The sequence below is a fragment of the Anabas testudineus genome, chromosome 3 (genome assembly GCF_900324465.2).
Source record: "Anabas testudineus chromosome 3, fAnaTes1.2, whole genome shotgun sequence".
In the NCBI taxonomy this organism is placed as follows: domain Eukaryota; kingdom Metazoa; phylum Chordata; class Actinopteri; order Anabantiformes; family Anabantidae; genus Anabas; species Anabas testudineus.
This window is the reverse complement of record NC_046612.1, coordinates 6409250-6432822: the sequence shown is the minus strand read 5'-3', so window position 1 is coordinate 6432822 and position 23573 is coordinate 6409250. Positions and strand designations below refer to the sequence as shown.

The 23573-nt window shown below is 39.7% G+C and overlaps 2 protein-coding genes across 2 annotated transcripts; one reads left to right on the top strand and one right to left on the bottom strand.

The window, feature by feature from the left end:
* The first annotated feature begins 277 nt into the window (after positions 1-277).
* On the top strand, positions 278-8779 carry LOC113174958 (AFG3-like protein 1). The gene is made up of 16 exons (XM_026379181.1): positions 278-487; positions 2200-2290; positions 2574-2692; positions 3037-3186; positions 3287-3361; positions 3495-3619; positions 3705-3966; positions 4069-4206; positions 4289-4442; positions 4521-4628; positions 5646-5771; positions 5873-5983; positions 6062-6177; positions 6335-6535; positions 6719-6913; positions 7032-8779. The coding sequence occupies exons 1-16, from the start codon at positions 365-367 to the stop codon at positions 7260-7262; spliced, it is 2325 nt and encodes a 774-aa protein (XP_026234966.1). The 5' UTR covers positions 278-364; the 3' UTR covers positions 7263-8779.
* A 420-nt stretch (positions 8780-9199) lies between these two features.
* Positions 9200-22674, bottom strand: dbndd1 (dysbindin domain containing 1). Its single transcript, XM_026378597.1, has 4 exons — positions 22375-22674; positions 19275-19418; positions 15025-15162; positions 9200-10589 (listed from the first exon to the last, which is right to left on the bottom strand). The coding sequence occupies exons 1-4, from the start codon at positions 22403-22405 to the stop codon at positions 10435-10437; spliced, it is 468 nt and encodes a 155-aa protein (XP_026234382.1). The 5' UTR covers positions 22406-22674; the 3' UTR covers positions 9200-10434.
* Positions 22675-23573: the final 899 nt, after the last annotated feature.

The following is a 23573-nucleotide window of genomic DNA, read 5'->3' as shown; positions in this document are numbered from 1 at the left end:
GTCTCCACAGAAAGGTCTCAGAACCAAATGGTCAAATCAGTTTTATTTATTAATGATGATGTAATGATCTCACATCCTAATTAACATTAAATCACCTCATGTAAAAGAAGCATCCCTTCACCAGCTCCCACTGTCTGTATCAGTGCTTTAGATGAAATATTCTATCTTTGAGAGGAGATTTACATTAAATCCTACATTTCTACCTCTCGAACTGAATTCATGGGGAAATCTCACTCTGCTCGTTTGTGGAACCGGAAATCTCGCGAGACGCCGGTGTTTGCTGGCACGGAGCCCGGACTCCTTGTTGATGGTTCGGTGAGGTCCAGTCCGGGTCCGGGGACGCAGAGAGGAAGCAGCTGATGCGATGGGTCTCCTCTCCGTGAGTGTCGGACTCTTTCGGAACCGAGTGCGGACGGTTCGGTCTCTGAGCCAAGACCTCTGCACAGCTCCAGCTACTTTTCCCATCAACAGTGGTGCGCTCCTGCCGGTAAGGTGACAGTGTTTTTATTGGATTTTTCTTATATAATTTACCATAATCTCTCTATAATGACGTCTAAACACTGTCTGAATAGAAACTTTAAGTCTCTTTTAGAGTCGTTGATATTGTTTTGCAGGAGTTGGATGAGATCTGTTGTGGGAAACTCAGTGTTCCTCAATGCGCACAGCAGACCCCCCCAAAACCTCTGGAAAAACAAACTGCGCTCTGTTTATGTCCCTTTCCTCAGTTGTTTGTTGTCTCGTTTGATGATTTGTTGACTTTAAACGTCGCTGCATGATGAAGCGGGCGTGTCGCGCTCACTGCTTCTTTATTTTTACTCTTTTCATTCGTGTCCATTTGTATTAGGCAAAGTAAATATTATAGGAGTGAAAATAAGTTCTAGTCTACGTTTGTGTTTCTGTCTGACCTTCATAGTGCTTCATTTGATGAGGTGAGGTAACTTCCATGTTGTTGGCTCTCTTCAGTGGTTTTTCTGGTTTTGTGAAGAAGTTACTCGCTCTGTAACTATATATATATATATATTAAAATATATATTACATTTCCTTTTGTCTTTGTATTGATTGATTGATTGTGTTGATGCTGAAATCTAGTTATTATATTTGTATAATAACATATAGGCAAAAAACAAAAGCTCAAACAAAAACAAAAAAACAACTGCAGCATTTTGACCATATTTTACAGTTTGTTCTGTATATTTGATTCGGAAATCTCTCAACTTAGGTTTAAAAGATATACTAGACCCTATTGGAGGATATAAGACTTTACTGTTTTGACTTTCAGGCAAATGCGTAAAAATACTTATTTGCTAATTACGTGATTCATTTTTTTTTTCTTGGAGTACTAATACTTGTACTGGTAACAAATATCACACACATATAAAAGTCTGGCCCAATCCACTTCAAACCAGTGGTGGTGACCCCATTTGGTGACATAGAAGTGAACAAATATGGTTGCATGCCGTTCAGGGGTAAATGTTTTGTTTTTATGCCCAAGTAGCCAAAATTTTAAATGTACTGTTTTGTTAATGTTACTGTGATCGGCTTCTTTTTGTAATCTTTTTAACTTTATTTTGCAACAACAATGTATAATGTATCATGATGTTTAAACTAAATATTTATGTAAAAAGTAATGATTTCAAGATTAAAGTCATTTTCAATTACTAAAGGTACTGACAAAAAAAACAACCAAACAAACAAAAAAAAAGGATCAGTTGTGCTAAGATGACAAATTTCAGTTTTTAGCCATATCCAAAAATGTGTTTGTAGCTGCCCAGAATAGTTCAATCTGTGTTTAATATGCACAGCTCACAATTATGTAAGTAAACGGCAGCTGGGGTTTACAGCAACTGTTTAGTGTCAAGTATAAGTGGGTTATCTGCAGCGTTAGACAGTGTTAGACTTATTAAAATTAGTTTAACTGTGACAGAGTCCAGAGTGCCCAGGTCATAATGAGGTTTCATGAGTCCTGTGAATAATGCTGTTTGGGGTTGTGTAGAAAAAAAAACCCAACTATGTAACAGGACGGACTTCTGATGTTAGCATGAAAGCTGGTCTGCGTGACCGAGTTATATTATCAGTAGAAACCATGGGCCTGTGGATTATCACATTTGATTTTCTTTTACTGTTTTAACGTGTTTTGTACTGTTTTAGGGACCTGTTTACATTATTTAACATATAAACCATACTGTGTCTTTTTTACAGAAGATGCCATTAATGCAAAGGAAGTGTGGAGGATTATATGAACACAGCTTCTCATTTGCTCGGTTGCTTAGCTCAAACAAACCACCAAAAGGTGAGGGGGCCCCCTAATGCTGTTACACTCTGTAATACAGTTAAATTAGAGCGCACAAGGACCTTGGTGTGAGGCTTTTACATTTGGTTGTTCCTCACTTGTACAGTGATTTGAATTAAAGTATTTTCCAAATAACCACATGTAAATGTTGTTGAATTTACTTCAGGTTTGTGAAAAGTGTTTCCCAAAGAACAAAGAAAGAACTGAGGTCAAAAAAATCAGTAGTACACCATCTTTTCTCCGTTCTGCTGTGGTGCATGATTTGTTGTCTGTTACTATTTAGATGAAAATACCAAAGAGCAAGAATCCGGTGGAAGAGATAAGTTGGATGCAAACAATACCGGGCGTGAAAGACAAAGAGGAGGAAGAAACAAAGAATCACACTGGTGGACACGTTTTCAGGTGCAAATCATGCCAGAATTCATCACTGTCCTCTTTTAGGTTATGTTTACTTTAAATGTTTTTTTACTAATTAGTGCAATTTAAAGTATAATATTATTATTGAATTTAGATTCTTATGATAGAAAATAAAGTTCACACACACATGCATAATGAGTATAAGCTGGTTTATTGTTTCATTTTTCATAAAACACATAATACTGTACCAGTCACACTCTCACTGCTCCCTGTGCATCCTGCAGACACAGTGTGAGGCTGACTTCTTAATTACCAGCATGCTGACACAGTCTATAATCAAGTGATCTCTCCATCAACTCTCTGTCTTACTGCACTACTTTATCTAACAGCATGATTTTCCGCTGGATGAAAACACAGTCCGAAATCTTGCTTTTGGTGCAGCTGGCATGGCCTCGGCTTTTCTCTACTTTTACTTCAGAGAGACGGGAGTCGAGGTCTCCTGGAAGGACTTTGTGCATCACTACTTGAGCAGAGGTTTGGTAAGAAGAAGAGACTGGTTTAATGTTTGTATCTTCCTAACGTGAGTTATGTTTATGTTTATTTTTGTAACCATGTGAAAAAACTGTGCTGTCTACACAGGTGGATCACCTGGAGGTTGTCAACAAACAATATGTGAAAGTGATTCCTGCAGATGGAGTGAATGCATCAGAAGTGGTTAGTTGCAAGAAAATGCTGCCATGCTGTCATTTCTTCTAAATATGTGGCTTAGTACTCTGGGAGGCAATACAGTATTGAATAAAGTATATGGGCATATGCTGCATCATTACATGTCGTCTGTGTGTTTCAGAACTATTTGTGGTTTAACATCGGCAGTGTTGATTCATTTGAACACAACCTGGAGATGGCCCAGCAGGAAATGGGTTTGAACTCCACACAAAAAGTACCGGTTCTCTACACCAGGAAAAGTGATGAGTGAGAGTCTTGAACTTTCATATTAAATGTGCTCAGTTTGCTCAGGTGGATCCCAGCATAATTGCTTTCTTTTCTGTCTTCATAGGGCCCTCCTTTTTAGTGTTCTCCCAAGTTTACTTCTGGTCGGCTTTGTACTGTTTGCTACGCAGTATAGACCAGTGGCAGGTGGACGTGGAGGAAACCTCTTAAGCATGACTGAATCCAAAGCCAGGATAATTAAAGACAAAATCAATGTGCGTTTCAAGGACGTTGCAGGCTGTGAGGAAGCCAAACTGGAGATCTTGGAGTTTGTCAACTTCCTGAAGAAACCGCGTCAGTACAAGGACCTTGGAGCCAAGATCCCAAAGGTGTGTGAAAAGCTCTTAGAATAATGGATGTATAGAAGCCCCACAGATATTTTATAGGCATGGACATTTAAACATATATCACTTTATCATCTTTGTCCTCAGGGTGCATTGTTATCAGGGCCACCTGGGACTGGAAAAACCTTGCTCGCTAAAGCCATTGCAGGGGAGACCAATGTCCCCTTCATCACCGTCAGCGGCTCAGAGTTTCAGGAGATGTTTGTCGGTGTGGGCCCTGCAAGGGTCAGTGCTGGGCTGAATGCAGGGGTCTGCACATTCTGCTATATTTAACTGTATTTATCTGATTTCTCCTGTTCTGTGTTAGATAAGGGATATGTTTGCTTCGGCCCGAAAAAATGCCCCCTGCATCCTATTCATTGACGAGATAGATGCAGTGGGCAGGAAGAGAAGCAAAGGGAACTTAGGTCACAGGAGTGAGCAGGAAAACACCCTCAACCAGCTGCTTGTGGAAATGGATGGTAACAAAAACGCTGCTTCTTTCACTCTTTAGGCTTTTATTTGATTACTGGGGTAAAATTTCCACCTTTCCTTTACAGGTTTCAGCAGCAGCGCTAATGTGCTCATTTTGGCCGGCACCAATCGTCCTGATATCTTGGATCCAGCTCTGATGAGGCCTGGACGCTTTGATCGACATATATATATAGGTAAAGTGTAGCCCTTGATGTGTTGCACTTTGAACTGCACATCCTTTCAGTGGCACTTATGTGCATGCAGATCCAGATTTAACTTTGTCTGCATTTCATTATGCATCTGCCTGATTCAAGTGTTAAGATTGACTGTATGTTTCATGTTCTATGACTTCAAAATATTAGTGTATGCTTTTCATAATTTCCATGTGGCTGTTCTCGTCTTGTGCCGGGTCACATTATGACTGACAGCATGTGTTTTTATCCTTGTGGTTATCTTTTTGTTTTATGCCAGCAATGCTGGACAATGGCGGGCAGGGCAGTTTCTCTGTGACAAAGACAACTGGGTCAAAATGAGAAATCTGGCATTCTATAAAAGAAGGATTAGATAACTGGAGGCCAACATGAGGGATCGAATCGCTGCTCTTCTTTGTTTCTCTGCTCCTCTAGTTATTATTTTTTTAAACATGTTAACTGTATTGGTGACATATACTGTAGTTTCCCAATAAACAGGCTTGTTGCAAGTTAATTAATCAGTAATTTGTTGAATAACGTGTTACATAATTTTTGTGACATTATTGTGATTGTTCCTCAGCCAAGCTCCTTGTAACATACTTGGCCACTAAAGCTGATTCTATTCCTCACAAATAATTGTGGGTTTAGTCTGCGTGGAGGATTAATTTCGTAAAGGTCTCCGAACTAGGACAATAGATTAACCATTGTTACAAGTCTCAGATTGAATGGGTCATTCAAAGGCATAGTCACACACTCTCTCCTATTTGTGTGTCAGATTATTCACTTTTCTAAGATTATTTCTGAGGTTTAGAATCTGAGGCCAACTCAACACAGTCATGTATTTTAAACACCCGATTCTTGCACCTTTGTTTCTTTGCATAGCATTTTATATTTCCTCTGTGTTAGTAAGATTATCATGTGATGAGACCACTTCTGCACTGACTGTTCCGACTTTTAAAAAGAGGATGTTCTGGAATGCAAGTGATGTAAATTTTTCTTTGCTTCCTTTTTTTTTTACAGGCCCACCGGATATAAAAGGCAGGGCCTCTATCTTTAAGGTGCATTTAAGACCTCTTAAATTGGACTCCTGTATAGAAGTAGAGGCTTTAGCCAAGAAACTAGCTGCACTGACCCCAGGTTTTACAGGTAAGATCAAGAGATGTGTTTATTTTTGCATGTTTTTTATCTAAAATCAGAAAACATTCTGCTTTTAATGTTTGATTCTGGTATCTCTATGTATGTTTCAGGGGCTGATATTGCCAATGTGTGTAACGAGGCAGCTCTAATAGCTGCACGTCACCTCGACCAGCATGTCAGTTCTAAGCACTTTGAGCAGGCAATGGAGAGAATTATGGGAGGTAAGTTGATTCCCAGATTCCCAAAAGTGTGATTTTCTGCATTAGTTAAAAGTCTTTTGATGTCCATCTTGCTCTCAGGTCTGGAAAAAAAGACCCAAGTACTGCAGCTGTCAGAGAAGACGACTGTGGCGTATCACAAGGCTGGACATGCTGTTGCTGGGTGGTTCCTAGAACATGCAGACCCTCTGCTTAGGGTATTTCAACAATTTCCTTCCTGTCTTCTGCTGCACTGCTGCTCGACTATCTGAAATCTTCTGCTGCACTTGCATAACGATCTTTGTGTTTACGTTCCATAGTGAACATAGGGTTTCTCCAAATGTTTATATTGATAATTATAATGTTTTCCTTCAGATGTCCATTGTTCCCAGAGGTAAAAGTTTGGGTTATACACAGTATCTTCCAAAGGAGCAGTACTTGTTCACCCAGGAGCAGCTATTTGACAGAATGTGCATGATGCTGGGGGGTCGAGTGGCTGAGCAGGTTTTCTTTCATCAAATCACTACTGGAGCACAAGATGATCTCAGGAAAGTCACCCAGTCTGCCTATGCACAGGTAATCACAAGTCTGTAAACTACTGTCTGTAAGGAAATGCAAGGTAAAGCAATGTAAGAACAGATGAAGTGGTTATAACTCGATACTTAATCACACTAAAACACATAAAAAACATTATATATTTAGATTTTTGCAGAATGCAAACATTCAGTTACCTTGTCTATCTCTCTCTTCATATCTTAGGCTGTACAGTTTGGAATGAGGGAAAATGTGGGTCTAGTTTCTTTCAATGTCCAACAGCAGGGCAACATAGTGACAGAGAAACCCTTTAGTGAACCAACAGCCCAGCTTATAGACCAGGAGGTCCGCTTGCTCATAGATGCTGCCTTCCAGCGAACACTTCAGCTTGTCACTGATAAGAAGGAAATGGTGGAGAAGGTGAGAAGTAGTTTCACTAACCTCCCCTGGGCAGCTTGATGCAGCATCTCGTAGCTTCTTTATTGTTTACTTCAATTATTTTATTGTTGTGTTTTATTTTTGGTCTTGCGTGTTGCAGGTGGCAAAGCGTCTTCTAGAAAAGGAGGTTTTAGACAAGGCAGACATGGTGCAGCTGCTAGGTCCTCGTCCCTGTCAAGAGGGATCATCATATGAAGAGTTTGTGGAAGGGTTGGGGGAATTTGAAGAGGACGCCTCTTTAACTGAAAACCTAACTGGAACGAACTGGAACAAGAACAACGAGAGTGAAAAACAGCAGAATCAGCAAAACAACGCTTCCCTTCATCTGTAGGTGGACATACAGGCTCAAAGTAAGTATCACTGGATTCAGGTGAATATGTCTGAAATGTAGCACTGTGTGGTCCAGAATGGAGCCTGTCAGAGCGACTTCCAGACAGCTGCACAGGTCTTTATTAAGGAGCAACATTATGCAATGTGCATTTTTTATTGCAGTATTTTTCTCCAGGCAGAATTATAAGTTGTCAGTCAAAGTTAATGTTTGGACAATCAAAGGACAATAAGCCTAAACTTCTCTAGAAGTGCACTTGGTAGCTCACATTCCATTGTGTGCCTTAAACACTTTTCATTCTTTCCATTATTCCCAGTGCAACGACACTGACAAATCCAATTATTTGACCTCATGTAATAAAAGGGCATATGTACTGGTCAACATCTTGTCGTGGTATTATAACAAGGTAATTTCATTCTGAGTCTCATTATCCTCGTCTACCTGTACTTGATTAAAGCATAGCAACTGCTTTAATAGCGTACATTCTTTAGTCTGTGGTAGAGATTTCCATAAATCAATACTGTAAATCTAATAAGATCACTTCCAGTCTCAGGCACCACTTAATATTGCTGGTGGTTAAATGTAAATTATGTTTTCCTGTGAGAGAAACCAGGTTTTTCTCCTCTTGCTCAGATATTGAAGATAAGCACACATTACCAGTGTTGCAAATATGATGCACTTTTGTTTTTTTTATATAGTCATGAGAATCAGCACTGATGTAGTTATTACTCGCTTAGATAGTCCATCTAGCACTGAAACCAACTGAGCGGTGTAACAATCGAATGTACTGTAAGCTAAGGACACTGCTGCAGATTTTCAACTCCTCACACTACCTCACTGGTTCTGTAGTCTTGATGGCCTCTTAAAGGTTTTTGTTATTGACCCATAAAAAGACTAAAACCAACAATGAATTGTGTCTACTCACTATAATGTCTATGAATCCAGAATCAAAGAGATGTCGCTGATGTTTTCTTAATAGTTTTTCAACAGTGGAGCGCTATGACAGATGAACAAATTAAAATCAGGTTCTTGATTTAAAAATGTTATATTAAGTAGATGTAATTAATTACATCTTTTAGTCTTTTTGTGGGATTTGTTGACAATAACAACAACAACAAATTGTGGCCTTTACTCTCTGTAGTAGTTACAAGAATCACTGTTGTCTGGTTATGGATCTTCCCTGTATTTTATTTTTGAATGACCTTAAGGTTCATGCTTTCTGTGCTTTAGTATAGTTAATTAGTGTGGAAAAAAAATAATTTATATCTGTTTGACCATCTTCATCTCAATACCCTAAAACCTTCCTCCAAGATTTACTCCAAATGTTTTCAAACAATCATGTATTGTTTGAATTTCCTAATTAAACTATTCATGTAGCACTCTTATTTAATGCATTTGAAAACCAATCCATGGTTTTATATAAGTGTGTATGATATTGTTCGTTTTGTGCTTGCTTGGCATTGTGTTGTGTTGTTTGCTTCATAGATGTTGGTTTTTCATGTAGATTTGTTGTAACTCACACTGATATTAAACAGTTTTCTTCTTTGCTGGTTTGTGTCATTTTTACAGTATTTCATTTCAATCTGTTAAACCAGCTTTGCCTTAGTAACCAATTAATTTCTAATGACAGCATTGTTTTAAAATACATTTTGATCATCAAAAGTTTATTGCTGCATTAGTTTGTGACCTAGCTGCAATTTCAGTATGCTGTGAAATTTATGACACACTTTCCATCAAGAACACAAGAGCGAGTGTAAACCTACGACCACTCTGTTATTAATTCAATACAATTTTTGCAGCTTGTCTCATCCCACTGATGCACCAGTGACATTTCATTTATCAGAGACTTTGGAGATGTTGGTGTTAGGGGAATACTTAAAAGGCTCCTCCACACTATACCAGCATCAATAATCACATAAACACACATTTTCTCAAGACTTTTATTTATCCCTCAACCATCCAAGTGTCACTTTTGATCCATTGTGTCCCAGCAGCCAGAATTATTGGCACTCCTGGTATAGGCAAGCTTAATATGAGATAAATAAATCAAGTATTCTGCTTTTACCTTTGCTTAGAAATATGATAGCTATTGCATCATAAGTTAAATTCATCTTTTGACACATGATTACAAAATTGTTGGCACTTTGTTGTATTTTTTGGCATTTGCATCCATCCAGTTAACTATGGTGCAATTATTCCTTTTACTTCTAACAGCCTCGAGTATTAACCATCTAGGAAATGCATGTTGGATTAATAGGATTTAAATACTCACTTAGGATTACCAACTTTCATTATCTTAGCAGCAGCGATTATTTTCAAAATGATAGCAACATGGAACAAATTCAAATTAATTTTGGAAAACAAAGTATTTAAGGATTAAAAGGGTATTGCATATAGCAGCTACTTGATCTGTTCATCTTTTGAGTCATCTACACCAAATGCCAATTTTTCTGCAGGGCACTCTACATACAATTCAGTGAGAGAAGTGCAATATTTATATTTAGGCATTGAAAATAACAACATTCATCTTCATTGGATGGAGAACCCAGTTCAACACCTTATTTAGTGCCAAAAAAAAAAAAAAAACCCTGTCACATTTTTAAGCAACACAATTAAATAATAGCCTCAGCGTGATGTTTTATTTATCGCATCTCTATTGAATAATGTTTTAACATGTGTCTTGTTTATTCAACATGAATTAACAAGACAGTGTCTGAACATTATGTGTCAGATTTGGACAAACAGTTGCTTTTATTGCCCAGTCTCGCTGTCCAGTTTATTTCCCACCATGAGAGGCTGGAAGGATTATACTGATTACCTTACACCCTGTCTGTTATTCAAAAACAAAGCTAAAAAATCATCTGGCTGCCCAGACTGCATTAAAAACCCCTAGCATGAAAAACACAATGATTGTGTGTGTTTGTGTGAGAGTGGAAGAAAGAAAGAGGGAGAGCCAAGGAGAGAGTGTATATTGCACATCTCAACATCTTTAGTTAAAGTACAGAGCACAGTGTCCAGAGTTCAACTTGAACTCATCTATTCAGCACCATGAATGTGAGTGCACGGTGGCATATGGGGGCCTCTTGGTCCGCTTTATGTTCCCACTCTGGCTGCGTCTGTCTGGCACTGGGTTTTCTCTCTCTCTCTCTGTGGTCTCGCTGTTTCACCTCAGGTATCATGGCTGCTTTGGCCTTTCCAACTTCATTAAGGGTTCTGCGGTGTCTGAGTCGCTGTGGTGCTTTCTCTCACGTGGGGGCTCGACTTTACTGCAGCGTGTCCATGAGGGGGAGCGCATGTACCCACCTCTGGGCAGCACAGGCTGGTGGGAACCTGAGAAACAAATGCACAACGATTTGTTTGTTTAGTGGCATAAAGAAATCTTGACACCTGTCATGTTTCTCACAGGTTGAACTTGACAATAACATTGTCTTAATGTTTCGTGGAGTCAGTGGGGCAGACAGAGCTGCTTACATTTCACTGTAACACCTGCTCAAAACCATCTCCAGGGCTCAGCTGTTAAAATGCAATAAAGATCTTGCAAGATTCAGTTCTTGTTAACTGCTTTCCTGGCCATTAAATGTCTCTAGTGAAAGCATGCCAGCACACACACATACATACCAGCCATTTCTAAACACATCTTGGGTTGTTAGTCATACTTATAACAACCTGAATTGCCAAGAGAGAATAAACCATTTTTAGTATCATTCAATGCATCTAGATCATCCACAGTATTCTTCAACCAAATGCTGATTTCTGTTTGTATAAACCAGAAAATACTTAAACATACCATAAATACTCTGCTACTACTCAAAACCCGGCCATTTTAAATGAACCAACACATTTTTTTGGCTACTGCCGCTTCAGTCCACTTGGTGGTGATCTAGATCCTGCCAAGTGGACAACAAGTGAACAGAAGAAATGACAGATAGAGAGCTGACAACTCACTGTGCCTTTCACTGCCTTTTAGTTGAATCTTAGGTCCCTTAAATGAATCTCATACTCAGTACCTGGCTTATATATCACCTCAAAGCCACGTCAATCATATTCTCGTGCATGTTAGCGACTGAGAGACAGCAACAGAGAGAAAAGACACATTGATCTCAGATGATTGATGGCATTGCCACTTCATTTTAATGAGGGCAACAGGCTCCTGTAAGAGTCTGCTGCAGCAAACGTCACAAATACCTGCTAATGACTGCTGGGCACATTGATGTGTCTTTGGTTTGTGGTACTATATATTAATGTGTGTCTGTTTGAAGCACATGTTTTTTCCATTCACTGTGTTCACTTTTCTGTTGACCTGCTTCTGCCCTAACATCTAATTCAAAGACTGAACATGAATACACACACGGGAATGTTTGCACACCTTAGAGGTAAAGTAATTATAAACCTTCCCCACACATAAATAGATTTTCCCGTTCTCGGCTCCTCATCTTTGCTGCTGGCTTTCTATCACATACACAGAACACCCTAAGCTATGGGGTACTGCCTTCCCTTTGTGCTGCTGGCTACCAGCCATTAGATTCTTCAGTCTGTGTTGTGCTGCATAGCCTGATGTTTCTGAAATGGAAAACCTGAAAAGACGCAAGGCAGAACAACTGTTGTAGAACATTAAATGTGTGTGTATATGCACAACCACACAGTTTGTAATAATACGATTTTAGCCCATTTAAGGGAAACAACAACTCATTTAATTTGTGCATGCTAATTGTAGCACAGACCACTAAGTGTTTGTGAACGGGGTCGAGTATTTTTCAAAGATAATCTGTATTTTCAATTAAAAGCCTGGAGCAGCCCCAAAGTCACGGAGTTCAGCTGGAATCTGACATTTTCCAATCAAAGCGTTTTTATAGAACATCTATAAAATGTGGTCCTGAAGGATAAATCACCACCAAAGACAGAAAGCTGCAGCTTCAGAGTTGTGTTTTCCAGTTTCTCTGCTCTCCACTGGCACCAACAAATTAAACGTCTCTGAATGAAAGCGCTATATGCTGCGGTGTTCCTCACGTTCTGCAGCATTTCATCATATGAGTAGAAATCCCTGACCATGTCCTAGAACCTAAATATCCGCTCAGAATCATACAATAGACCAGAGAGAAAACACCACCAGGTAAAACCGTATTACTGCTGTAAGGAAAAACAAAAACCTGAATTTCTTTCTGTGGTGCTTTTGTAGCAATGTGGACAAACATTATAGTTCATCAAGCTCAAACAGAGTTACCAGCTGGACATACTCCAAAGATCCTTGAACAAACACTAATTACTGTATGTTCTCTGCTCTAAGGATCACTGGAGCTGTAAAATACAATTGATTGTGTTCCCTAAATTTGGTTTAACTGTTGATAAATTATGCTGCCAATAGCTGAAAGTTTAAAAAGTGAAAAACATGGGAAGGGACAAAAAGAAAAAACAAACAAGACACACGCATCAATAATGAATGTGCTGGTGTAGTAATTCAGATTATGATAACTGTTTAAATAGCTTTTGAATGTCCTTGTTTCCAGCAGGGAAATGTGAATTATTCAGGAACCTACATTTAGCATGGACTCACTCACCCATCTACTGTTCCTCTCTTCTTCTCTCTGTATTTCCTCTAACCTCTCCCTCAACTCTTGAGTGCCCTACACTCACTAGCACAAGCTCAGCAGTTTCCGATGAAGCTAACGTCCACACAGAATAGCTCAATACTACTAATCCCACATTTGCAATGCAAAGTGTAGCACAAATGAATTAATTACTGTACAGTGGCTAATAACTTCATGGATGAATTGACCAATTTCCTTTCATTTCTGTAGCATTTGTTACACTTTAGTTAGGAATGTGTCATTATTATAGTTTTAGCAGGTTTGTTTAGGGCTTATCAAAAATCCTGAAATGTAATTACAGGACTGAATAACATTGATATGATTACTGAATCCAGTTGATAGAACAGCTGGTCCTTGCAGCTGAGATTTGTGCAGTAAGTTGCAGTTGGTTAAATGCTTCCTCTCTCACAGAACCACACATCACATTGTGCATCTCTACAAACAATATATAGTATCTGCCTGTGGACTCTCAAAATCATCATCTCTACAGCTATCTTAGTGGCTGCTTACTGTGTCTCGGGGATTGTTGACCTTCCAATGTAAAAAAGTCAGATCAGACGCAGACATGCAGACAGAGAAAGACTGGAGATGAAGAATGGAGGCAAGAGCCTGAGAGTGAAACAGAGGAGAAGTGTGTCTGCAGTATGTGTGTATGTGTGTGTGTGTGTGTTTGTGTGTGCGTGAGACACAAATGGCTCACAGATTGAAGTGAGAGATTTTCAGAAGCAAGTTGGAGAAAGATGAAAACTTTCACTTTAAAAGGTTAAAGACTTTCAGCGAGGTGAAAACGTTTGCTATGTTCTCAGACAGGCTGGTCTATTTTTATATCTGATTTATGCAGGTACGAGAGTGAATGACACACTTTGCTCATTGTTAGGTTGTCACTTTCTAATTAACAATAAACACATCACCCGTCTAAATATGTCAATCTGTTAGGATTCATTATTGTTAAGATTTTGTTTTTCTCACAAATCATTTTACATCACAACAGCTGTCCATCTGCTGACAGCTGGAGTTTATCTTGATTAGCAGGCGAGAGCAGTGGGCGTGAGGCCTTGAACTGTAAACCCTGTAGCTGTTAGAATTTTCTGCACATGTACTGTATGGTTGTTGAGAAGCAGCTGTGGCTGTGAGTGTGATTAATAGAGGCTGAGTAAACTTGGTGTGATGGTGTTAGAGAAGACACCTAAAACATTAGTAGACTACAGAGCTGCCAAGTGAAACTTTAACATCAAGTTTATGCAAATGTGCTGCTAAGATATGTCTAGTTAAACTCATAACAACCACAAGCCTGTCTTACATTACAGTTATCTTCACACAAGCAGCAGTGAGAAGAAAACTTTGGTTTAATTCCAACACTGACAACAATGGCATTTAGTACAGATGGCCGACTCGGACCAGAACTTTCACTGAACAGTGTGTTGTGATATGAAACATTAGTAATAAGCAGAAAGAGAGGGGACACAGAGAATAAAGGACAACATGCTATAAAAAATCTAAAACAAAACAGAGGGATAGTAGCATGTAGGAGGAGAATAAAGAAAACCCTTTATAATAAAGTTTAAAGATGACTGTCTACTCACTGGAGGAGAAACGGATTATAGATTATATACATACACATATACTGTGTGTGTTTGAATGGATTTAATTAGCTAGTGCTACAGTACGATCTCTGCATACATATGGGGCCACCCACCACCATTAGTGTCTGTCACTGTCACCACATGAAATTGGTGTCACCTTTGTCTCCAGAATGGCAAACACTAGTGACCATACTCTCAGTTAAACAAAATATGAGAAGTAAATGACAGTGCCACACGGTCCATACACAGAATTTACAGTCTTTGTAACACATTGCATAAACTGAGTCAGTGGACCTTTAAATGTAGCTTGAAATCCTGTGTGCATGTTGAGAGGCAGTAATGACAGAGGGGAGACTTCACTTGCTACATACAGGATGAGGCTCACAGGTCATGAATAAAACATGGGAAAATTTTGTTTCCTGCTGCAAATTGAGAGTGTGTTTGGGAGGTGGGGTGGGGGTCTAGTCTTTATTGTGCAGTGAAGTGCCATACCTCTTTAATATGCAAATATGTGTTTTTGAGCTGAAAAAGATCCACTTCAATTTATTTTGTTAATGTTAACTATTGTAAAAACACTTCTATTTTAGCACAACTTACCTGCAGGAGACTCGTTGTGGTTCTCCTCATCAGAGTCAGCAAAAACTTCAGCTAGTTCCTGGTCAGACATGTCAGTCAGCTCAGTCAGATCCAGGAGGTCAAAGTGAACCTCTAAAGAGGACACACTACTCAGTGGTTCTACGAGAGAGAGACAACAGAATGCATTTAGTTTGGGGGGAGGTTTAGAGCTTTAAACGATCCATTTGTTTTTGCTGACATTGCAGAAGAAACCAGCTCTTTAAAAGAAGTGGGACATAAACTGCATTTATTCTGAACACAGAGCAGCCTATCAGGTAATGCTGCCCTCAAATCTCTAATATACTCATAATCAGATCAATAACTGGCTCTTGTGGTACTATTGTAAAATCAATTTCAGCATTTTTACTCTTTTATGCACTTTTCTTTGCATCTCTTTTACAGCTAAGTGCTCTATTCTTCAGGAATATTTAAGACAGTATATATCTTGAATCTGCCTCTGACCTTGACACTGTAGTCAGTGAGTGGCCCTGTTTCAGCTTGACAGCTGTGTGTTAATGCAGGCAGTGACTGAAGAATTGAAACAAGAGCTTAGGTCAGTGAGGATGAAAATATCCAGCTATTTAACAAACTGTGATCTCATTTTTTCTGATGGGTGTATTGTACCTCTTCATTTCTGATGCTGATTCTTTAGCAGACAGGGCTCTCGACTACTGCACACAACTGGGTGATCAGTGTGCCTCATTGTTCCAAGTATGTAATACACACTCAAAGGGCCCAACAACATCTGCTTGTCTCAGCATCACCCATGTTAAGAAGCTGTTCTTGTGTAATAGAGCTACACCAATCAACCCTTACAGTGGGAACAATGTTGTGAGATGTGTGTATCTTCTGTTAAATCAAGTGATGTCTGTCTGCCATGCAACATCAAGTCTGAATGAAACACTTCACTGGCACTTCAAGCAAACGCTGAGTTACATGACAGGTTGAAAGCTGTTGTTTTGCTGTGTCATTTGCGACAGTTTTTCAGGCTGTTTGAGACGATGCCTGAGGCTGAAGATGCTTTGTCCACTCTCCTGCATTGTCCTCAGGATGGAGTACATATTGATTTAAAGAAAACTTATGATCACGATGAAGCAGTGGCTTTGCACCATGTTTCAAATAATGTGGAAAAGTATGTAAATTATAATGTGCCTAAAATAATAACATAAAAAAAATCATCAAAACTTTCATGTCATAATTGAGAACAACCATAAAAAGCTCATAGTAGGAGTGGGAAATGTATGTGAACCCTTTAAATTAATGACCTCAAAAAAGCATCACTGGAACTGACTAACATCTTTGTTCATGAGTCTATCGTAGGTAAAACATTGAAGAAGCAGCTTGTCTATGGCAGGACACCACAAAGGTGTGGTGCTGCTTACTAAAAAAGAACCTCCACAGCAGTATTGGCAAAATGTTTTGTGTACTGACGAAACTAAGATTGAACTATTTGGAAAGAACACACAGCACTACAACTGGCATTAAAAGGTCACTGCCTATCATCACGAAAACATCATCCCAGTCGTAAAGTATGGGCGAGGAAACATAATGATTTGGGCCTGCTTTGCTGCACCAGGGTCTAAACAGCTTGCAGTAATTGGGGGGAAGATGAATTCCCAAGTGTATCAAAGAATGTCTGTATGTTAGCTGAAACTCTGTAGATGTTAGGTGATGCTACAGGACAATGACCCAAAATAATTATAGTCAGCTGAAAAACAGTTGTTGGTTGACAAGAACAATATTGAACTGTTTATTTATATTCATTTATACTGATATTTTTCACTTTAGATTACTTTGTGTCTATGTTTGTCAAAACATTTTTCTGCTGGAAGCTGCTTGCTTAAAGCCATCAGTCTTTAAGCCCCTTTAGAGAAGGAAACCGGAGGCAATGAAACGTGGAGGTTGGAAATTGTGTAGGAGGAGATGAAATAAAAAAAAGAGATGCAGAATGATGGGAGAAGAGGGAGACTTGAAGCTAGGTAAGAAATTAAATAAGAGGAAGGTAAGGGAGACAGCGGTTGATGAAGAGGGAGGATGGCATCTTGCAGAACAAAATATTCCCATCATTTTTTGCCAGTATGCTCAACTGGTTCCAACGTTATTCCCATTCTGCTGCACTTGTTTTTTAACCACCTCTCTCCCATGTCTTCCCTCTCCCACACCCTTTCTCTTTGAATAATTGATCAGTACATTTTCTCTCCCAGGCAGATGCACTGAAATAACTGCCTCCGTTTCAATAGCCAATCAGTGGAGCTCTGAGACTCCAGTGTGGGGGACTGACAATGGAGAATTCATGCTGAGACTAAGGATTTTGTGCCTAAAGCAGATGGATGGTGTAAAAGACCACCACCTCTTCTTAGACGCAGCATTTAGATGTAGCCTAGTGGTTCTGATCCATTACAAGTCCTTCTTGATACCTTTGTTATATTCTGCATGCCCGTAATGTCACACTTAATGTGCACGCCTTTGTAGTTAACGTGTATGAAATTAAATTCCCTTCAATTCACCGAAAAGTAACATGATATGTGCTTTAAGAATATCACTGTAATAAAAAGAAACGTTTTCATGCTGTCAGTTCTGAATAATTTTTTTTTCCCTTTTATTTACTTTTTCCATTTCCCCTCAGGTTCCTGTTCTACTGAACAACCAAAAAACAGGGAGTATGGATGGGAGGGAGATCTCCACATTTGGGAGACAGGATGAGAGAAGCAGAGGGGATGTGCCTTGCATGTTGGATTTGTAATCCCCACCCCCAGTCTTACTGGCCCATGAGTGCTATGAAGTCATTAGTCCAGCCTGAACAGCTTGCATGATGATTGAGTTGTCATGGAGTGAAGACAACTGACACAAGATAAGCTGTTGAGATAGGAAAAATAAACATGCAATTTATTTTCTCTAAACTATAGATGATAAATCCTATTAGAATTCAAATATAGCCATTTAATCCTGACTGAGCATACAGGCATTCTGACTCTGCATACACTATCTGACAGTTTTAATCGTAAACGTAGTGACCGGGCTCAGTTATTTTGATCGTTTCACTGTTTGTGGAACTGTTTGCACACAGAAAGGTTAACAGACCAGACCAATGTTTATTGACTCCAATTGTCTGTGTGCTCTCTTTAACACCTTTTTGCTCTCTCCTAGTATTTGTGCATTGACAGAACATGTACAACATGCTTTTCAGTGATTTTGTTGCCATAAACCAACTTGTAACAGTTTTCTCAAATATTAAGACGATTGTTCTTTCAAGGTAAGCTGTTTGTTCTGTGGTCTAAAAATAAATGTTGCGTATGACTCAGGAGCAACTGTGGTTCCTTCTTTTTGAGACAAACCTGCAACACTAGGTGGGGAATTGTTTCTGTGCCATTCAGGCTAAAGCTGCAATATGGTTCTATAACACTATCATATAATATAAAATATTGATTCCTGATTTCTTGGTGATATTGTGACTACACTGAACTAGCATGAGGCATCAGTCTGTTGAAATCATGTTCTTTTCAATGTAATTTTGTGAATATTTTAACCAGAAAAGATCTTTCTTTGTAGCTCGTCTCTCTCGTTCTACCTCCCTTGCCACATACTATTTGCTGACCTGTCAGGTAGCATGGCTAGTTAGTGGGTCACATGAAATCCCAGAAACACAGACAGTCTCTGGATGAGCTGTCTCTCTGAAAAAATATTTCGTTAGTGAAGCTGAAAAAGGCTGCCTTGTCACCCACAGCCCCAGTACCAGTGTTTCTGTGCCCTGCGCTCTGAGTCTGGCACATACAGGAAAGCCTCTATGGGACTGAAGCACAATGAGTCCTTTCAACTAGAGCTAAGCTTAGAGAATGTGTGACCGGGATACATAAAATAGATCCCAATCATTCAGTAGGTTTCAAGATCAGAGAAAATCAGCTTGAACTCTGCCTGTGAGGATGATAGCACACAACTGCACTGCATGTGTGAAACCTTGTGTACGTATCTAATGCTCTAGTGCACTATAAGCCTACGCTATCAGATTATGTGTTATTATATTTTACTGTAGATCATTCCAGTAGTGACTGTCACTGATAAGATCCTTCTCAGCAGAAGCAGGAAATCCTCAGCCCCTATCTTCATCTTTATTCAAGGCTCTTGGTATTGATTGGGTATCTTATTCAAAGCACTTCCATGTATTTACCAAAAGAAAATCAACACTCTCACATTTTCAGTAGCTGCCTCTCTATAGCACTTTCAGTGGTACTCACGTCTCTTCTCAGCAATGTGCAACAGGCTAGCAGTGTGTCCTGACAGGCCGCTTTCCTCCTCCCCTGCTGGGCGCTGGAACAACTCCTTGGCTAGGTCGCCTGAGCTGGAGGGCTTCAGCAGCTTCTGGATGTCTTTATTGGGCTCTATTGGGACACAGAGTGTGAGATGGAGCAAAGAGCACAAGAAATTATTGAGTTCTAGCTTTAACAAAATATACATTAGTGATGCTGAGCTAACTGACCATTTTAACTTAGTGTAGATCTCAGGTCTGGATCTAACCAGAACTCCTTGGCAGATCTTGGGCAAATGAAATGAATGAATTACAAAAAATATTATATCTGTGATTATTGTACTTGTGTAAGCAAATCATAAGTTAAATGTATTCTACATGTTGTTTAATGCATTCCTTGTTCAGTCGACACGTCTCCATCTTTTTTTCAGATGCATGTTCATAGACAGTGTCTCCATATGCTAGTTGTACACATTTTTTAGAGGTGCGATTTGTTGGAAGAAAATGTACTAGCTTTTTCAACAGTTGCAACTCTGACAGACTGGCCATGCTCTCCCTTAAGCCAACTGAAACACATCTCAAACATCCTTTCAAAATAGAAAACCTAGTTCACACAGGATGGTCACAAAGTATGAAAATAGAAGGGTCTTAAAATAGCACCCTTTCAAATGCCGGCGTGTGCACAAACTCTAAATTGGTTTGATCAAGGTTAAATATTTGCCTGGTTGACACAGCTGAAAACACAGTGAAGAGGCCGAGTGAGGCAAAGACAGGAATGAACACTTAACTGAACATTTATCTGAAAGTATACAGAAAATTATACTTGCAATATAACCCTCACTCTTCCAAATCGGAGGAGGCAGAAATGACAATGCTGATGCTACAAATCAAGCATCGGGGAGAAAATTGTAAAGTAAATGAGTCAACACATTAAAAACTCTCCTCTGTGTTTATGGATCAGCATTTAACAAAAATGACAGCAGTATAGCTGTTTTTATGATGCATGCAGAGTTGATGGAAAGTAGTGTGGGAGTATAGCAGCTTGCTGATGGGCCTCACCAGATGGCTGCTACCATCTCCACTTGCAGTATGTAGAAAGTCGTATTTCTCATTTCATGTGAAAAGTGTGTTAGAGCCAAGGCCAAGTTACAACATGATGGCTTCTGATTTCACCCTGAGAAGCCCATTGTGGATTGCTGGCTATTGATTGCTTTCCCCAGCGAGGAGCCACACAAACCAGAAGACTATAGTGTTACCTCTGCGGCTATAATGAAATGTTTGTTCAATATTTAGACTGTCTACCAACAGCTTTGGTTTCCATTTCCATCACCTTCTTCAGTAAACACTCATTGTAGGAATTATGCTGAATTACTGTTCCTGATCTTTCTACTATCCAGCCGGCCAGCCAGCGTGTGAGCCAAGCCCAAATCCTATTCATGAACCCTAAACCCAGCATTTTTCCCCAGCCAACATGTTCCCACGAGTGAACTGAGCTATGAGAATTACAGAATTACAACATCACTCTTAGTTTACATGGAAATATTTAAAACAGACAGCTAGTGTATTGACACTTCATCAGTGTTGACTTTTCTAAATGCTTTTACATTCCGGTAGGAAATAACTCTTATTATACTGACAGCAGGATTTGTAAGAATAAAAAATTTTCAGTCTGAATGTTAGGAAAGTCATATTATGATCTGCATGTAAAGGAGCACAACTTTACACAGATGGCCTGATCTAACCACCACCTGCTGAGCCAGCTGGGAAGACGTCAGACTAAACAGTGAGAAGAAAATACACTGCTGGTGAAGGACAGTCAGCTACCACACATGTGCCCTTTCTTTTCAGACTGTGGGTAGTCAACTTACTCAAGACAGACAGGTGGAAGGATGTGCAGACAGAGACAAATAGAGAATGAGAAGAAGGTACTGTAAGTTTGCCCCTAAAGGTGACCCAAACATATTGTCTTGGTTTAATAAATCAGACTATGTGGTGCAGGCACAAGGAATTAACATGTTCTCTTAATTAATTCTGATCCCCACAGGTTGGGCTGGAAATGTTTTATCTACTGCTAATTTCTTAATTGAGAACAAAGTTGTTGTTTGCTTCAATTCAAATAATAGCATGCACAAATCACACTTTGTAACCCAGCTTTGTGATATATCATAACAATGATGATCCCTCTAACTCAATCTTTTCTTAACAAACTGATATTATCCAAGTTCGTCACGGGCAGGTAATTCTGGCCACCTGTGTGTCAACTATGATAAGTGGAACAAAGTCACGGCAGGAAAAAAAAGCATCTTGCACATGTATCTGCTCAAAGTGGCTGCAGATGAACTGTCTTCACTCCCAAAGGTAGAGAGAGTAATCAAGCAACGTTTTAATAGCTAATGTGATACACTTCCATTGCTTTGTCTCACTTTGTACATTATAATATGTCTATTCTTTTATTTATCAAAGCAAATATAATCTGTCTCAGGTGGGCAAAGTGTTTAACAGAGATGTCTAAAAACAGCTGCTTTACTCTGTATATAAATGATGAAGTTATCAAACCTTTGAAGATGTTACAGTAAACTGTTAGACTGGCGGAGATGTGCCATGCTACAGTACCACACAGCACAGGCTCCTCTGGATGGCCTTTAAACAAAAGGCCATATACATCTACTATTGTACTACAATTTGTATTCATCCATTGGTCTACAGTGTGCAGGAATAAAGTGATCTGTACTGATAGGAATAGATTAAACACAGAGCTTTAATGTAGAAATAAACCCTCCACAACTGGACTGGGTGAGGAAAATGATAGAGCACAAGTGCTATATTTAAACCTATCATACATCACTGACTAACTCTTGACTAGACACAAAGCAAAATGCAGTGATACGGCTCAACACCTCAGCTCATAAGACAAACATTATTCAAGGAGGTTAAGGTTCAGAAAGTGTCTCCTGTGTCATGAAGAAAGACACTTACAGCAGGCGGGCTATTCACAGCACAAGCCACTGAAAAGATAAAGACACTTTGCTTGGGTGATGTGAGAAAAGCCATGGCATTAACAAAAGAAGAAAAGAGAAAATGGCTCTTACCTGGGCTCCCTGCCCCTCCCTGTGCCTCCATGCAGCTCAGCCAAGAGTGTCCTGCTGTTCACCACACCAGCATTGGAGAGTAGAGCAGAGAAAACAGGGAGGGAAGAAGGGAGAGGCAAAGCGAGAGTGTGTGTCTATGAGTGCATATGAGAGAGAATAAAGGGGGTGGGTAGACACAACGAGATCCCAGTCCTCTAAGACTCTGCTCCTCCTTCTTTTTTGTCCTCTGTTGTTCTATATTTCCCAGACAGGTGATGCTGGCTTCTCTTCTCGCACAGTCCCTGTGCCCTTCTCTGCCATCAGACCTGTCTGAGTGTTGCACTGCCTCACAGAGCAAATTCACTACAGAGAGCGAACAGTGAAATCGCTGCACGTTTCTAAACCACTTGGTTTAGTAAACGCAGCATTGTGAGGCTTGGCTTGGTATGTACAGAATACACAGAGAGAGATCCAGTGCAAAAGAGGGAGAGAAAGAAAGGGAGGGAGGGAGGGAGGGTTGAGCTGGCAGCCTGCCCAGAATAAGAGCGAATGGGGTATCGGAGGGTTGTGCACCACTGGAGAGGGGAAACTGTGTGTGTGTGTGTGTGTGTGTGTGTGGAATGAGTATCCATGTGTATGAGTGTGTAGGTCGTGAGAACAGTATGCTGGATGGAAAAATATACTCTATGAGGCTATCAGGTGCACTTTATCATTTGTCATTTAAAAGCAATGACAAATAAAAAACACGCCCATGGTTGAATGAATTGTCTGTGGTGATACCTGACTCAAAGCTGTATCCCTTACCATCTGTAAAGCAGGAAACAATGCTTCTCACTGACAAGGGGAATCTGCTGGTCGAGCTCGCCCTCTGCTGGATAAATCTGGCAGACTCTAGTCATCATGTTAATGTCGATCCTGAAAGCTCTGCAGATTGGGTTGTTAAATCTGAATTACACATTTTAAGGTTGAGCTAACTGTTCAATCCTTGACCTCGAGTGTGTAAAATCTTGATTGAACTAAATAAAACATATTTTTACTTGTATCTGGACTCTGGACAAAAGACTATAACATAAAAATACATTTCCTGATATTTGCCAAAGGCTACACCTCTTCGTTAGGGCCCCCTTTCTTTTGCTTACTTTACTTAAAGGCCACCACTGGTGTAATTCAAAACCACCAGCTGCCACACTGAACCTCACCAGAGACACTGGCTAAGACTT

Coding starts and splice junctions, on each gene's coding strand:
- LOC113174958 (XM_026379181.1), top strand. CDS start 365: ATGGGTCTCCTCTCCGTGAGTGTCGGACTCTTTCGGAACCGAGTGCGG. Junction 3,620..3,704: donor TACACCAGGAAAAGTGATGA/GTGAGAGTCTTG, acceptor CTGTCTTCATAG/GGCCCTCCTTTTTAGTGTTC. Junction 4,629..5,645: donor TGATCGACATATATATATAG/GTAAAGTGTAGC, acceptor TTTTTTTTACAG/GCCCACCGGATATAAAAGGC.
- dbndd1 (XM_026378597.1), bottom strand. CDS start 22,405: ATGGAGGCACAGGGAGGGGCAGGGAGCCCAG. Junction 15,163..19,274: donor GCACATTGCTGAGAAGAGAC/GTGAGTACCACT, acceptor TCTCTCTCGTAG/AACCACTGAGTAGTGTGTCC. Junction 10,590..15,024: donor CCACAACGAGTCTCCTGCAG/GTAAGTTGTGCT, acceptor TTTGTTTCTCAG/GTTCCCACCAGCCTGTGCTG.